At 51.3% G+C, this 17,535-nt stretch overlaps 1 protein-coding gene across 1 annotated transcript in view; it reads left to right on the top strand.

Moving 5' to 3' along the window:
• Window positions 1-1,857: 1,857 nt before the first annotated feature.
• ZCCHC14 (zinc finger CCHC-type containing 14) overlaps window positions 1,858-17,535 on the top strand; it is a 50,036-nt gene continuing 34,358 nt past the window's right edge. Inside the window, exon 1 of the mRNA XM_043898245.1 lies at window positions 1,858-2,543. Coding sequence (XP_043754180.1) covers window positions 1,989-2,543 — 555 coding nt within the window. The 5' untranslated portion in view covers window positions 1,858-1,988. The remainder of the gene's footprint in view (window positions 2,544-17,535) is intronic.

Genomic DNA, 17,535 nt, shown 5'->3' with positions numbered 1-17,535 from the left:
ATAGGAATCAGTCTGTACTGGGGAAGGAAGTGGGGACCCAGCTGGGCCCAGCCTTGCCCCTGCTGCCTGTGAGGATGTGATACACTTGGGAAGCTGTGCTGACCTTCACCTGGATGCCTGCTCCTTCCCAAGAACAGTAGGCAGTTCCAGGACAAGTTGCCCAAAGAGTGGAGGGGGTGGAAGACTGGGAAGTAACTGTGTCCCCCAACCCCTCACCCCTCACCCATGGCTCTGCAATGTCTGTGCAACTTTGAAGTCCCCAGGCTGGAGAACGTCTTGTTAGGAGGTTTCTAGTATCTTGGACCATGTCCTGAAGAAATGCATTCATTTATTCAATCAACCTCTATTGCCTAGTACCCGGCACCAGACTGTTGGCTCCACAGGCGCAGAGGCAGGCTTGGCTCGCAAGCCCCCCCACCAGCCCCCCACCCCGGAGGGCTGCTGAACGAATGCAAAAGCAGGCCAGATGGAGGGATCGACAGGAAGGGCCGGGAAGAATGACTTTTTTGCTCCCAGGGCCTAGGTTTCCTTATTGGAGATGGCAGACCGCTGCCTGCAGTTATGGCTGGGCCACCACCTTCTCCCCCGCCTGTCCCCAACCCGCACTCCGGGCCAGTGGAAATGCTTTCTGACCCTGGCCGGTGTGCTTGCATCGTCTGGGCTCCCGGAGCTGAGGAAGTGACTCGTGAAAGGAGGCCGGCCTAACGGCTCCATTTGGGCGAGGTTTTCTCACAAAGCTTGTTCCCGTTACATCCCAGGGCAGGCCGGCAGCCCGAGGGATGCGGGCGCCGGGCCTTTGTGAGCTCACGACCTTCTCATGGGCCCCCGGAGGCGGCCTGTGGTCACCCTCACTTTCGGGGGAAGCACCCGGGGCTCAGAGAGGCCAAGCCACTCGCCCAAGGTCACAAAGCTTCGCAGAAGCAGAGCGGGAATGGCGATGCGGGGGGGTCTCCGGAGGCCCTCTCCCAGCGGCTTTTCGAAGACACCCGCTACCTCCCTATTGTGACGCTCAGGAATAAAACAGGAAGGCCGGACGCCCAGCTTTCACCTAAGACAATGCTCCACGCAAATCTGCGCGAACAAAAGCAACCATAAATCCGCCTCGGGTTTTCGGCCCACCCGGCCCCCGCCGGCCAATTGACTTCACAGGCCGCCGCGGGGCGGGCCAGGGAGGTTCCAATGTGATCGACAGCCCCGGGGAGGAGTGGCCGCGGCAAGGGCGAATAGGATTGGGGATCCGGAACAATCGCAGGCCGAGAAGGCGCAGCGCGGACCAATCAGAGGGAGGGGCGGGCTCGGCCGCCCGGCTTTCGTGAGAGGCCGCCTCCCCGCCCACTTGCGCCTCGTCTCGGCGCCCGTCAGCTGCGAACGCGGCGCTCGGCCCGGATTCGTCCGCGGCGCTGGAAGCAGAGGCGCGAGGCCGTGGCGAGTGCCGGCACAGATCCCTCCGCCGCCCGCTCCCGAGCCCTCTCTGAGCGCCGCTTCCGAGCTGCCGCGGCCTCTGTCCCGGGTAACGGCTGTCGGCCCAGCGCGGCGGCATGGCCCGGGCGGCTCCGTCGGGGGGCGGCCCGCAGTGACAGACCCTGCGGCGCGGGGGGAGATGGGGGCGGCCGCCTCCCGGGCGACGACGACGACGACGACGACGAGGAGCAGCCGCCGCCGCCGCCGCGCACCGGCCGCCGCCGGGGACGGGCGCGGGCCAGGAGCCCGCCCGTGAGCGGGGGGCCCGAGGCCGATCGCCGCCCCCGGCCGCCCCGGCCGCCCCGGGCCCCCCCGGCGCCCCGCGCGCGCCCGCCCGCCGGCCCCTGGCGGGGGTCTCGCCCGCGCCGCGCGCCCCCGGCCCCAGCGCGGCCCGCGGCGCCCGACCGCCTTCGCCCTCGCCCGGCCCCGGCCGCACCCCCGCCCGCGCCCGCGCCCGCCCGCGCCCCCGGCCCCGGCCCCGGGCAGCGGCCCCCGGCCCCGCGTGGCGGCGCGGCGCGGGCGGCAGCATGGTGGAGAAGCGCTGCCCGCTGCAGAGGGACGGCGTGTACCGCTGGTTCTCGGAGCTGCCGTCGCCGCAGCGCGTGGAGTTCCTGTGCGGCCTGCTGGACCTGTGCATCCCGCTCGAGCTGCGCTTCCTCGGCTCGTGCCTGGAGGACCTGGCCCGCAAGGACTACCACTCGCTGCGCGACTCGGAGATCAAGGCCAACAACCCGGCCGACTTGGGCAGCCTCACCAACCTGACGGACGAGGTGGTGCGCAGCAAGCTGCTGGTGTCGCTGGCGCTGCTGGGCTCGGAGCAGCGCGAGGCGGCGGGCGTGCTGTACCGCACGCTCACGCACATCGACTCCATCATCCACAACTACGGGCTTCAGCTCAACGAGGGCCGCACGGGCGATGAGTTTCTGCTGCTCTTCACCATGGCCTCCAACCACCCGGCCTTCAGCTTCCACCAGAAGCAGGTGCTGCGCCAGGAGCTCACGCAGATCCAGAGCAGCCTGAGCGGCGGCGGCGGCGGCCCCGGGGGCAAGAGCGCGCTGCCCACCTGCCCGGCCTGCCACAAGGTGCGTGCCCCCACCCCAAACCCCCACAGGAACCCCAGACCTCACGCCTTCCTCCCCAAGCTGCCACATTACCGCAAACCCCTACCCGTGCCCGGAGCTTCAGCCCTAACCGTGTCCTCACCGACCCCCCACCCCAACCTCCCACTCGAACCCCAAGCGTCCGCTCCGCACTTCACTCGTGTCCCACGCCTCTCCACCCGGCACCTCCAACCCCACCCTCACCTCAACTTGCCATCCCCACCTCGAACTCCGAACCCGCACCCCAGGACACCCCCCCCCCCGGCCCTGCACGCCCTTTGGGGGCCCGGGGGAGGGGGCTCCGGGATTGGGAAGAGCGCCCTGAGCTGAGTTTGCGCCGGCCAGGCCTTCGGTCCACGTCTTCCGCTGGAAGCGTGATAAGGCCTTTGTCCCCTTAATCAGGCTCTTGGGAGACAGATAACCGCTACACATTGTGTCCTCTTGGTTCCTCCAAATCTCGTGTTTATTATCAGAAAAGGAAGCCGCTAGTGAGGTGGGAGGTGGAGATTAGAAGGTGCTGGAAGGGTAGAAGACGTTTGCGGGGTGCCGTGCGGGGCCCGAGGCCTAGGTGCCGGTATACCCGGAGCGGCGGGGCCCAAGTCGCCCCGAGGAGGTTAGGGTCGGCGCGGGCCGCAGGCCGCCGTGGGCACGTGTCCGTGTGTGCGTGTACGTGAGTACACACGTGAGTGTGTGCATGTATGCGTGTGTATGGAGTGCATATGTGTATTTCTGAATGTGTTCCTATGTCTGTGTTTATATTGCTTGTAAGAATCAAGCTACCATAACAGAAGGAAAAACAGGTTTGGAGCCTTGAACACCCGTGGAATAGTTGGTTCTCGGTGACCCGCCTTCCTTTGTAGGAACGGATCTCAGACTGATGGGGAGCCGACTAGGACTAGTTAAAAGATCTGGTGTCTTCAAATTAAACAGGAAAGGCAGAGTGGTCGTTCACTTAGAAATGTGAACTTCTGTCTAAATGTTTCAAAACTATGTAAACACAAAGTGTTTGGAGCTCAAACTTATTTTTAGCAGCCCCCTGGGACCCTGTGCTAAGATTGTGCTCCAAGCAAAAGGATTTATCTGTGACCATGTGTGGTGTGTGTTTTTGTATTGAAACTGACTTTACTTTGGAAGTGGAAGATTGCAGTCACACCAGTAGTCTTAAGTGCTTTTTGATCAAGGCTGAGTGTCCTAAACTAAAACTTTGATTCTCTGGTTTGCTAGTGGTGGTTTTTAAGCTGTCTTTCACTGGTGAATTGTGGCTTTTAATGACTTCCTTTGAGATGTGGTTGTGGTACCTACATTGGTTTTTAATCTGTCATATCTCTTTTGAGATAGGTACCACCTCTGAGACTGTAGTCTCCTTTTGAAAGTGTGTGTTCAAATCCCACCCTAAAAATGTTCTTGCAGTTACAAGAGAGGGAACGCAGGGTCCTGTGAAATGTGGTTGTCCCCAGGGAGCTCAGTAGGCTTTGGGGTGCTGCTGCTCATGGGGGTTCAGTCCCCAGTGGCCAGTTTCACCAGTTAGTCCTCTGCTTCTGTTCCTCAGCACTGCTGATGTCCGTGGCTGTTACACCATTCGTAGTCAGCTCTTGAAGGGGATTCTTTAGTGTGTACAGATGCATCGCCTTATAAAAGCAGAAGGTGGTGGTGATTTTAATGGGGCAGTGAGCTAACGCTGGAAAAAAATGGGCAGTGAGCTAAAGCTAGAAAAAAATATCTTTGATGAGAGAGACTTTTTGTCAAACCAGAACTACCTCTTGGATGAGTTTCGGGGGCTGATTCCCCTCCCCAATCCCTCCTTCCTCCTTACTCTGCTGGTCTGGCATGGGCTCAGAATTGACCAGCTGTGTGACCTTGACCAGACTCCCCTTTTCCTGGTGTTTTGGAGTGGATGGCCTTGTGGGCTTGTTTGGGGATTCCATGAGGTCCCCTGTGAAGTGCCTAGTAGATATGCTGTGAGCTTCCTTTGCTGCCTTGTCATCTTTGGCTTTCTTTAGAGGAGCACTGAATTTTATTTATTTATTTTTAATGTTTTTGGTTGCAACACAGGGCTTGCAAGATCTTATTTTCCTGGCCAGGGATTGAACCCAGGCCCCTGGCCATGAGAATGCCCAGTCATAACCACTGGACTGCCAGGGAATTCTCTAGGAGCACTAGCTTAAGTAAGGTATGTTGTTAGGGAGTGAAATATTTATGTTTCAGATTGTTGGTGTTTTCTAAGTTGATTTTTGAATATGTAGTTACTTGGAGTTGGCATTTTTCTTGTTCATCTGTGGGAAATTGGAGAGATCTGGCTGACCCTTAATAATGAGGTTATAGTGAGTAATTTTGGGGGCTCTTGCTTCCACTTTTCAGAAACAGTCATGGTGTCTAGTTTTATCTGGACAAACTAAGCTCACTCACATTCATTTAACTTTCTGTTCCTTTGCTGATGTCAAGTGTATGCCTGACATTGATGCAAAACTTACGTGAAATCTACCATGTAAACCTTTGCCTTCTTGGTATCTCTTAAGTCTGACATTTAGGGCAGTCCTGAAAGAGCAGTCTAGTTAAATCTCTGTTTGCATTTCTTTTTTAAGATGTTGTGTTTTGTTTTGAGCTCTCTGAGTTTAGAGACTTTGTTTCTTTTGGAGATAAAGATGTTGGTGGGTTTTTATTCTTTATCCTGTTTAAAGAGAGACTTCTAGTAATTAAATTTTCTGATACAGTGATTATTTCCAGCTGCTTCTCCAAAGTCTCACTGTGTTATTTTAAAATTCTTCTTTCTCCTGTATGGCAAAAAACACTACAATATTGTAAAGTAATTAGCCTCCAACTAATAAAAATAAATGAAAAAAAAAATTCTTCTTTCTCCAAGGACTTGTAGAAGAAGTTTAAAAGTGTGAAGAATGTAAACCAGACATTTTAACTTTCAGAAAGGAAGGTGTTCATAGCAGAAAACCTGGAGGGAGAGTAGGGTGGCTTTATGGTGCTCAGTAGCTGATGGCGCTGTAGGCGTGTAGTGCAAACTGGTGATGGTGGCTGGTTTCCACTTGACACTGCCTCTGTCTTTCATTTTATTTAATTATAAAGTCATCGTTTTGGAAAGTGTTTACAGTTATCCTTTGCTGTCTTTTCTCTGTATAAGTGATAAGGTGCTGTGGTGTGTGCTTATTTTTTTAAATAACAGCTTCATTGAGATTTAATTCCTGTATTATGAAATTCACCCCTTGAAGGTGTGTGATGCAGTGTTTTTTCGTGTATTCATAGAGTTGTGCAACCATCACTGCTGTCTGATTCCAGAACATTTTCATCACCTGTAAAAGAAATCTGTGCCGATTTGTGTCACTTCCCATCCCCCCTCCCCTGGTCCTGAGAACGGCACTACGTTGTGTCTGTGGGCTTGCCTGTTGTGGACACTTCATGTCAGCGGGGTTATGGTGTGTGATCTCTGTGGCTGACTGCCTTCCCTCAGCGCACTGTTCTCAAGGTTCACTCATGTTGTGTGGGGCCTGTGTTAGCGCTTCTTTTAGGTTGAGTGCTGTCCCATTATGTGGATGGATATACCCCATTTTGTTTATCCATCAGTTGGTAGACAGGTGGATTGTTTCCGGTGCTTGTTTCTAGACTATTTTTCCTTTGTGGCTAGTAGACTCTTGTCTTAATCCCTTACACCTAACACTCACCTGGTCATCTTTGGAGTGTCGCCAACATCTGTCCGTCCTGAGGGACCTGACCCTCAAGACCGGAGTCCACCTGGCGGATGGCTGTGTAGCGCTCAGCGCAGTGCCCTGCAGGTCTGACCCTGGGCTCCCAGAGGAGCTGCGCTGAAAGTGGCAGAGGCCACTCTGCTCTTGGGACTGATGGTCAGCTCCAGGGGCACACTGTGAGCCCCTCCTGCCCTTGTCTCTGGAATCCTTGGGTCAGGAGCCTCACAGACCTATTACGAGAGGGTGTAGAAACTGTTTTTAAAGTGCTCAGTGCAGGAGTGTGGTGGGTGGTGGTGGTCTTCTGGCCATGTGCCCTGGTCCAGCTCTGGAGCCCTCCGCTGTGGGATGAGCATCAGAGAGGCTCGGGGTCCGCACAGGTGCGGTGAACACACCTGCTAACAATCCCTCGCCCAAGGTGAGCAAGAGCTTACTTTGTGTCATTGATTTTCCAAAAGTTTTTGGAAATCACTGCAGTTCCAAAAGGGAGACACCGGGTAGTTTGTCATGTGAGCTAGAAGTAGCTTCCTCTGGTTTCTCCTTTAACCCTCAACCCTGGCCTGTTGGAGCTGGAAGTCGTCTGAAACCACAAGGAGGGACTTTGCTTGGAGCCGCTGTGCTTCCTGCTCAGGTTAAGGGAAGCACTGTGTCTGGGAGGCCACTGCGCTCCGCAGTCACGCTTGTTCCGGGCAGCCCACGTCCAAGGCCACCCGTCAAGGCCACTCCCAGCAAGTCCAACTTCCTTCAGTGTGCTGCAGGAGAGGGTGTCCTGAGATAGATTGATTGGATTTTTTTTTTTTCTCTTGGCCAGCTTTTGTAGGTCCTAAAGACTGTCCTCTTTTTATAGTGAAGTCCATGGTATAGGAATTGAGACATCCTGGGGTGCAGTTCTAACTGCTTTCTTGCTGCTGATGTATTCATTGCAGATGAAAACCCCTCACCTCTTCTGTAGCTGCCGTCCTGCTGCTTTCCTGCTGCGCAATGGCTCAGACCATGTGGCACTTGAATTACTGTCCTTTGCCCTCAGGTTAAATTCAGGCCACTTGCTTTGACATGAGCTAGTTTACATGTGTGTTGTTCAGCTCAACAAACATTTGTTTCCTATTCCACACGTGTTCTGGGGTGTAGTTGTGGAAGCTGGAAGTTTCCTATCCTGTTAGGACGTGATGAGCAATGGGGTGGCATCACTGAAGCAAGTTAGGACGTAAGTGTAGATAAACATCAACATTAGCCTTGTTTCTGCAGTTTTTGAAGTTCATTATTTTTATTTAGGCTTTATTTTACCCATTTTCTCCTTAGTCCTGTAGACTTTATTTCCCTTCTTTTGGATTGAGGACGTTTTGGATGAATGTATTTTCCCAACAGATTCATGTGTGCATTTTACAGCTTCAGAGGAAGTGAGAAGGGACCTGAGCTGGTCCAGCTTCTGTTTGTTGGCGGAATTAGTGACTGTAAAAGAAAATTTTTATTACATCTAGGAAAAGCAGTTTCTACTTAAGTATTCTTTTTCCCTGCCTTCAGTGGATTAAATTTTAGAAGAGATCCCTTGAGTATCTTTTCTTTTTTTTTTTTTTTTTGAGAAACCCCCACTCAGAATACTACTTCTCTCTAGTTTAAGTAAGAACTGTTGCTGCAGGTTCACTATTATTGATAGTCTACAGCTTATTGAGGGGTTTCTGGTTTTTTACTCTTACCCTGGACATACATGGTTTAGAAATTAGTTTCCACAAGAGAGTTTCATCCAGTCTCCATAGCTGTTTTGTATGTGCCTCGCTCTGTGTAGCAGCCTCTCTGTTTTACAGCTGCCCTGCAAGACCCAAACATTATAGAAACACTTCTATCAAAGGCAAAAGCAGTTATTGAGAAGTAATAAAATATTTGATTAGTCCTGAAGCAGCTTGTTTTGTTCCGGGTCAGAAGGCCTGAAGTCATTTCGAGTGAAGAGAAGACAGAGGCAGGACAGGCCCTCTTTCCAGTAATCGCCGCCCTGACGGCTCTCGCTGGTGCAGAATGTCGCGTGTAGGAGGCAAGGCTGGCATTGGGACCCACGGACTCGCCTGTGAGGGGTCAGGGCTTGGGGTGGATGTTGTGCAGGTTTGTAGAAAAAAACACCAGCCCTCAAAATGTCTTCCCTGTCCCTGTCCTGTCCTTAATTGCTCCTTTCAGGGGCAGAGCTTTCCTTTCTGTCCCAGGAAGCCCCTCTGCCTCCGTCCTGGTCACATCTTTCTGTTTCTTCAGGGACACTCCTGGGTCACGTGCTGCACTTTGCCACTTCCTGTCCTTGCCTCCTCCCCACGCCAACCTTTGGCCTCCACTGTTTTCCCACTTGGCGCATCAGCATTTTGCTGGAGGCAGCAGAACCCTTCCTTGCCCGTGAACCCTCGGCCGTCCACTGTGGTCTTGTTCTTCCGTGGCCAGGTCTTGCTTTGCAGGGGGAGCCCATTTTTAACAGTCTGGTGTGAAGTCTTCCAAGGTTCTAATGCCTATCTAAATATATACTTAGGTATTCTTTGAAAACATCGTGTATACATAATTCAGTACAAACGGATCTCCCATCTGCGCCATTCTTCCTGAGTGTGACTGAGTGTGCACACACACACACGTGCACACCCCCCCCCCCCCCTCAGTGATACAGGACACAGCAGCCTCCTTGGAATCAGTACTGCTGCTCTGGGCCTGACTGTCAGCTATTCCTCAGCCTCCTGTAACCTGCCTTCTGCCTCCAGCCTCTTCAATGAAAACAGTTTTAATTAAAGGGTACCAGTAATCTTTTAAATTAAAAATACTTTAATAATGAGAGGTAAAAATAAATTGAAAAGCTACAAAAGAATATTCAATGAACTTCTCCTTGATCTCTTGTCCCCCATGCACTCGGGGAAGGATACACAGGACATTTCAAGCTTCCGTTCCCTTACCTGGGTGTAGATACTTTTTATTTCACATTTTAAAAACAGGTTTATTTTTACCCAGGAACCCATGCAGTTCTGTTCCCCTCTTTGTTTCTTGTAGAACCTTCCAGAAAAACTCTATTCATAGATAGGTGACTGGTGCCTTACCGCATGCACAGTCTGTCCGTCGCTTGTGCCTCTTGGCGTCTGTCTTGATGAGCATCGTGTCACCTGCAGAGCTGCTGCCCTGTGTCTCTGTTGATGGGCTCTGTTCCCATCTCACTACTACAGACCACGCCGTCACTTCCCTATCGTGTGCGCACCACCTGCATGTGGCAGACAGCATGTGTAGCCTTTTATGTGTTGTAAGCATGTCTGCGGAGGAGAAGCCTGGACGTGGGGTTGGCTGTGGGTCACATGGTCTGTGCTCCTGTGATTACTGGGATGTTGCCCAGTTTGCTTGTGGGATCCCCACAGAATGTGAGGAGGTGAGGAATACTGCTCAGTGTGGGGGCACACGTTCAGGTGATCCATTTTATTTATTTTTGTTGAGCTCTCTATATCCTTTATCCCCTCTCTGTTGGGTTACTGATCTTGTCTTTATTCTTTTTTAGGCGCTATGTAAGTTTCAAGGAAATTGTCCTTTTGTCTCTAGTGAAAGTTTCAGGAATTTATTTTCCAGGTTTGGGTTTTTTTTCCAGAAGACTCTGCCATACAGTTTGGCAGAGTTAATGCTGTCTTGGTCAGTCTCGCCTGGCTTCGGGGTGTTGTGTCGTAATTAGAAATGCAGTGTACACTGTGCATTGTACACATTACATGTGCATAGATTGTGCTCATATAAACGTAATGCGTTGTACACAACAACCATTCCCTGTGGTATGCTTATATAGAACTTGTGTGGTTTCTCATTTTGCATTTAACCAATCCATCTGGAATTTATTTGGTCTAAGGTACAAAGCTAGTTTTATATTTTCCAGATGATAGCCTAGCTGTCCCGGTGCCATTTGTTGAAGAACGCACCCTCCCTCTCAGAATTGAAATGTGGCGTATTTCTGGGTATGTTTCAGTTTTCTTCTGGACTGTCTGTTGGGTCTCACTGATGTCTCTGTCCTGATGACCTGTGATTTCCCTTATCTTTCTCATCTCTCATTTGTTCTGTGGGCTCTCTGCACTGTGAAATTCTCTGGGGGATGGTGTTTTGTTTTGTTTTTTAAACAACTGTGGCTGCTGAGATGCCCAGTTAAAGGGTCTGGACAGGGTTTGGTTGGAGCAGCCTGGGAGCCCTGCCCCCCCTTATTTTCTGGCAACCCCCCCCCCCACCCAACTTCCTCCACTTGTATGAGCGTTCGTTTCTGTTTCTCCTGCTTTCCTGCCCTTTTGCTGATGGTATTTCTCAGACTTCTCTCCTCCTCTCTGGTTACTTGATAATTCATGACATTTCGGCTGTGGTCTGCCCGCTCTCTTACTCCCCCAACTCTAACCAGCTGCGACTGAGCTGTGGCCGGACGTTCCAGGGAGCTCGGGCTGTCCAGAGGCGAGGTCCTGTCTTCGTCTCTGACCGCTGAGCCCCTGTCCTGACCTGCCGGCCGGGATCCCACGCCGTTGGCAAGTCTGCCTGCTTTCTCATCTCCACAGTCATTGATCTCTACTGACACTGCCACGGCAGCTGAGTTGTGTTCTTCCTTCCTGTCTGTCTATCCCTTGCTCCCCACCTCTCCCTGACACACTTGGCATGATGGTTACATATGCGGGACGCTTCTTTGTAAGTGGATTTGGGTGATTTATGAGGGAGTCAGGGCACAGATCGCAGTAGTCTAATGGGAACAAGCACAGCCCTAGCCACGGGCAGCTCCACTTCATCAGGAAGCAAGAGAGTGACGGCCTCCTGTTAGAACTAACTGCTGTCCTTAAGTTCACAAGAGACAACTTTAGAGCTTCCCTCCCTTGTTTTGTGATTAAATTTAAAACAGAAACTTTGGTGCCTTATCTCTTTTTAGAAATAACTGTAACATGTTTGGGTGCTGCTCTTAAGCGGGCTCTGGTCTAGGATCCCCGACCTGGGTCTAGTGTGCGATGGTGCCCTGCCACCTCCCCGGCCCACTCTTAGCCGCTGACCGCAGACCCCGGGTGTTGCAGCAGTGGTCCTGGGAAGATGCCCGTAGGGCTGGTCTCCGGCCTGAGTTCCTAGCGTGGTGCACTGTGTCCCAGTGTGACCATCTGCCGTTGGCCTGGCTGTGTGTCTTCAGCTCTGTCTGTACTCAGTTCCCCGTGTTCATGTGCCCCTTTTCCCCTGAGCCCCTCCCAGATGCTCTTCTCTCAGAGGGGGCACCTGGCCCTACTTCTTAGCTCACATAATCTGTAAAGCCTTCTTTGGCTCCTTCTGTTCTAGCCCTTACCATAATGGGTTGTAATAGGTTTCTTCACATGTTCATTCCCAAACTTTGGTTATTGCAGGCAGAGACTGTGTCATCGTCTGTCAGTCCCAGAGGCTGCGGTCCCTGCCTCCTGGTAGGGGGGCTGTGTCCTGAGCAGTGGAGGGACATGCCGGGTGTTTTTGAAAGGCCACCCGAGTGAAAACATTGTCTTCCTCAGTGCTTTTCTTTCCCGTGGGCCTATTAGTGACATCCAACGGCTGTTTCTCTTATGTACTATATAGCTGCAGAGTCTAGTGGATTTTAACTTCTGTATCCTGCTTTTTTATTTTTCAAAGGCTGACGTGCGAAAGCTTCTGTTGGGAGAAACTCTCTGAACTTGATGGTTTGGCTTTGTATACGCCATGACAAAACTGAGTTTATGGACCGGTACACTGGGAGCTGGGAGCAGAGTGTGTTCTTCCAGTACTCTGATGGGCTTGTCACCTGTAGAACTATGCACGTGGGTCACGTCTCAGAGAGGAGTCTGTAGCTCTGAAAGTAAGACTGTTTGATTGTATTCCTTTAATATTTGAAAAATTGTAGATTGTGGTAAGCCTAGATATTTTAGTGTGCTGTAGGATGGCAGTAAACCAAATGACTGTTACCATCCCAGTTGTTAGTTTATATTTCTGTTATACTTTAAACATTGATGTTGAATTCATTATGAGAAAGGAGCATTGTAGCATCACTTCTGATTATTTAGGACTTTTACATAAGAACCTCAATAGAATTACTAGAAAGAAATTGTATCCTCAGTTTTCTTACTGATTCACAGTGAATCTAATTAAAACATGTATTATGTAGGAACTACTTCTAGAAATATTATAGTCTAGACTAGAAAAAAGAATAACTGAAAAGGAAAGAGAATTAATTTGTGGGGAAGAAAAACAGCCCCTCCTCCCATCACATTTGGTCATTTTAATAAAAATTAAAAGCTTGGGAATAATGGTAACAACCTATACCTGTAACAGTTAATTAAGTGAATGAGATACTTTGATGTGGGTTGTTGGGGCCATGTGGGAAAATGTGTGGTGAAAATAAGCTACAGTGGGTGCCCCATCTGTGTTCTGGGCTGTGACCCCACTGGACACAGCGCTCTCTGGGCCCCTGCTTCCCCGGGGAGGACCGCGCTTCTCTTGTCACCAGCTTCCTGGCCTCTGTTCCGGCGTGCTGAATTTGCAGGTGGGAATTTTCTGAAAAGTCTTGTTTGTGTGGGTCTTTTCCTTGACTAGTTACGAAGCTCAGGAGCCATGTGCTGTTAACACTCGTATTGGGGAGACTGGGTTACCAATCGCAGTGATTTTTTTCCTTCGAGAATAGGTGTCTGCTCCCAGGGCTCCTACCGATACACACCCCCGGGGCCTGCTTCACTGGTGCTTCTGAACCTTTGATACATCCTCACGTCCTCTTTTCCAGCTGGGATCCGGCTCACCCCCAGTGTCTTTGGTTGCCTGTTCTGCCCATCGTGGATGCCCCAGTGTTCTGGGCTGATTCTGTGTCGTGGCTCGCGCCCCGGGGCATCGTGCAGCACCCCTGGGAATGCGTGCTGCTCTGCGAGGTTCCTGTCAGGTGCTGGAATGTTACGTCAAGGGCCAAGGTGGGCGTTAGAGCCCACTTCACTTATTGTGACTAAACACTGAGCCAGGTTCTCAGAGAATACCCCAATACTGACGCATCCTTCTGTCCAGGATGTGCACGATACCAGTGTTGTGCGTACTGTGCCCTTCTCGTCGAAAGTGCTGAGGGTGAAAATAGTCTGCAGTGGATACCCAGTCTGTGTCTTTGGCTGTGACATTCTGGAAAGAAACTACTGGAATGGACCTTGCAGGCTAAGGGGAGCAGCTTCCACCAGGACACCGGTCACGTGACTTAGGTTTTTCCTGAAGGGGGAGGGCTGTCTTCCTGAATGTATTTCACATTTCAGAGTCGATTTCAGAGTTTATAGAGAGGGGGGTTTGTTCCCACCTGGCTGTGCCTTTTGAACTTGTGCATTTAATAACTTTTCTCTGTGACCCCGTGCATCACTGTGTTCCTCACCACTAACATTGTGCCTTTCTCTCCAAAACACTTGTTTTGAATACTCCCCAGCCCCACCTTAAATTTCCTGCCTATTACCTGCTCAGTTCCAGGAGAATACACCTGAGCTGTTCGGTCGTTTAAAATAAAGCTCTCAGTGAGAGCTGGTAGTGCACTGTTCAGACGAAGCCTTGCCTGCTCTGTACCTCGGCCATGTTGCCAACCTGGACTGTGGTGGCTTCCTCCAAGGTGACAGGCTCTGGGCGCTCCCCCACTGCCCTCCCCTACCACCGGACTCTGGTTTAATCACTGGCTGCGGGGTGGCCTGGAGCTGAAGTTCTGAGCTTCCTGGGGCACACAGTGAGGCTGGGCGTGCCATGGGGCTGTACTTCTCAGGGCTGCTTGTGAAGAACCTGGCTCTAGATTTGCTTTGCTAGAACTCATCTAGTTATGTACTTGGTACCTCGTGCTGAGATTTTTGAGCAGTAATCATTTTTTTCTCCCATCTTTTCTTTTTAATGAGCAGAGCTCTAGGGTAAGGAATATTAAAAGGAATGTTTTTATGTGGAAAACGGTTTTTGGTTAGCTCTGGCTTTCACTTGTCCTAAGTCAGCAAATAGCTTTCACTATTAAACTATCTATTTTCTTGTTCTGGTTTCTTAGAGACACGTAATCACTGCTTTAGTAAAATGCTTACAAATCACTTTTCGTTCTGATTTTATGTGTTTTTTCCCATTGACTTACAAGTATCAACATTCAGCACGTTGTTCTTCCCACTATAGAGGCGGCACTTGGAGAACAAGTTGGAAATCAGGGACTCTGTTGGTAGATGCTGGAGCTGAGGGTCCATTCCGGCTCCTGGAAGCCCCTCCCACAGGTGTTTGCTTGACTGGCTCCTCTCCCACCAGGCTTCAGCTCCACCGGCCTGCCCCCAGTGGCGGGGTTTCCTGTCCAGGCTTCTCAGCACCTCTGACAGCTCCGTGACAGCGCTGGCCGGCCAGGAGACAGGGCAGCTGCCGAGATGAGCAGCTGCCGTTTTTTAGAAGTTGCTTCTGTTTGACCTTTTCATGTTGTTTGGATCTTGTAGGAAGGTGCTCTCCTTTACACTTGGTATCTTTAACTTTTTTCCTAATCCTAATAAGAAAGCTGAAGTCCGAAGAATTGATGCTTTTGAACTGTGGCGTTGGAGAAGACTCTTGAGAGTCCCTTGGACTGCAAGGAGGTCCAACCAGTCCATCCTAAAGGAGATCAGTCCTGGGTGTTCACTGGAAGGACTGATGCTGAAGCTGAAACTCCAATACTTTGGCCACCTCATGCGAAGAGTTGACTCATTGGAAAAGCCCTGATGCTGGGAGGGATTGGGGGCAGGGGGAGAAGGGGACGACAGAGGATGAGATGGCTGGCTGGCATCACCAATTCAATGGACATGAGTTTGAGTAAACTCCGGGAGTTTGTGATGGACAGGGAGGCCTGGCGTGCTGTGATTCATGGGGTCGCAAAGAGTCGGACACGACTGAACTGAACTGAATAGTGATTATTCCTTTCTAAAAAATTAGAAAACAAAAAAATACATTTTAATCACTCAGATAAAAATACTATTAAAATTATAGCATATTTTCTTCTTTTTCCAGTGCCTATAATGTATGTATCTATAGAATTTATATGTTATAGATTCACATACCTAAATGTGAGTGTTCCCCATGCCTTTCACTTTCTGAAGTTTTTTTTTTTTTTTTCATTTCATTTTCTGAAGTTTTTTAAAGGCTGCATAATATTTAATCATATGGATGTACATTTATGTATTTAAGTATTAATCTTGCTGGATATTTGTTTCTTTTTTTCCTCTTTTGGCCACACTGCATGGCTTGTGGGATCTCAGTTCCCTGATCAGAGATCAAACCCGTGTCCTCAGTGGTGAAAGCTCGGAGTCCCAACCACTAGACCACCAGAGACTTGCCTGTTTTTCTTCTTTTGAAACTTAGATGAACCTTGTTGCACACAAACCCTTGTATCACTGATTGTCTTCTTAGGACAGATTCCTCCCAGTGCATGAGTGGGCCCAGAGGTCTAGAGGCAGTGAAATTTGTTAGACACACAGCTGGAGCAGCTTGCACTTGCTGGCTGAGGACGAGCTTGCTCCCCTGTGACATCACGAGCACTGACTCGGGGGGCACTTGTCAGCCTGTGGTCCAGATAATCAGGTCACCGTCCACGCTGTTGCAGGGTGGCACTTGCTCGTCACAGAAGAGTTGCCTGTGGGTGGAGTGTCTATTTAGAGGAGATGGCAGCCCCCAGGTTCCCAGGATGGGGATGCAGAATCCGGGCGGCTGCCTGGACTGCGTCCCTGGGCGAGGTTAGCTTTGCGTGCTGTGCTCAGGGTGCGGTTGACCAGCCGCCCGGGGAGCTTCTCTGCGGGACCCTGTGAGTGTGCGTCCCCTCCAGGTGTCCCCGCTGCGCCGTGTGTCAGCACATGACCCTGTGTAATTGCCTTCCCGGCTGGCCTGCACGTGCCCTGGTTGTCGCAGCAACTGCCATTTCGCTGAGTCCTGTCTTTCCAGCACGCTTCTTCAAATGCTTTCCATTTAATTCTCACAAAAACCCTGTGAGGTGGGTGCAGTGGAGGAAGCTGAACGTGTGCCGGACGAGGTCTTGGCCTTGGTGGCTCGGTCGGCAGGGCCACAGCTGCAGAGCCCGAGCTGTGTATGAGACGGGGTCGAGGGGGCCCTGGCCGAGGGCGCAGCCAGGACAGAGGCCTCCAGTTTATCCTGACCATCTTCCTGCCCCGAGGCCCAGTGGACGGAGCGGAGGGCCGTGGGAGATGTCAGGAGTCAGACCCCGTGGGTCGTAGGAGGGGCGGCTGTGAAGATGGAAAAGGAGCTGACTGGCCCAGAGGGCGTCAGTTGGCGGGCACTGGCAGGAAGCAGGACTGTGAGCCTAATGGAAAACATCCGTCAGGGCTGCGCTGGGCTGGCGGCTGGAGCGCGTCTTCCCAGAGCCTCCCGGCATCAGCAGAAGCGACCCCGGCACTGAGCAGAGCTCCGTTCTGAGTCCATCAGGCTGCTGACGGCCCTGCTTGTGAGTGTGAGTCAGACAGCGCTCGGCTGAGCTGCGTGGGTCACATGGGGCAAATTAGCTTCACCAAAAATAACCCCAAAAACAGCATTTCTGGGAAGCACAAGTGAAGACAGTTTTCAATGTAAACAAAGGACCAGAGAGAAGATAGAGGCTGGATTGAAAGAAGTGAACATTTGGAAAACTAGGAAGAAATGCTTCAGAAGTGCCAAGGAAAACAACTTTTTTTTTGTTTTTTTTTTCTTGTTTCAGTTTTAGTTTTCTTTCCTGTATTTATGTAGGATGCAGTGCATCCATCCTGCTGGGTAACTCCAGGGTTCCACGTGCAGTCAGGGCTGAGAACCAGAGTTATTTCCATGCCCCCACCCCCCGCCCCAGGCTTTACTGGCTGAGTTCTCTACCTCAGCGTTCACCAGAGGAGCCGAGGACACTATGGTCCATTTTTGCAGCCCCCTCCCCAAAGGGTGTGAGTCTGGAGGGTGGCGTCCACTCAGGCCAGTTGAGCTGTTGGAGGCTGGGCAGGGGTATGTGTGTCTACTCCCTGCGGAGAGGTTCATCATGGGCCAGCAGGGCCTGCGCTTCTGTTAGCGGTTGCTGAGACCCTCAGTCTCCCTCTCCTTAGGACCAGGACTTAGAATTACCCGCCAGGGCAGCTGAGAGAACATGGGGGTTCCTGGGGGTCAGGCCAGATGTGGGGAGTCGGCTGCCATTGTGTTTAGTGTATTGTTGGAAATGTCAGCCTTGTTCCCTAAAGTTGTTCCTTAAAGTCGTATTTACTGTTTGGTATTTAAATCTTGCCCTTTGAGTAACTTTTTTGTGGCTCAGTCGCTAAGTCGTGTCTGACTCTCTGTGCTGGACTGCAGCACGCCAGACTCCACTATCCCCTGGAGTTTGC

The sequence above is a fragment of the Cervus elaphus genome, chromosome 4, assembly GCF_910594005.1.
Source record: "Cervus elaphus chromosome 4, mCerEla1.1, whole genome shotgun sequence".
Taxonomy (NCBI): domain Eukaryota; kingdom Metazoa; phylum Chordata; class Mammalia; order Artiodactyla; family Cervidae; genus Cervus; species Cervus elaphus.
Note: the sequence above shows the minus strand (reverse complement) of the source record. Positions and strands in the feature narration are given on the sequence as shown.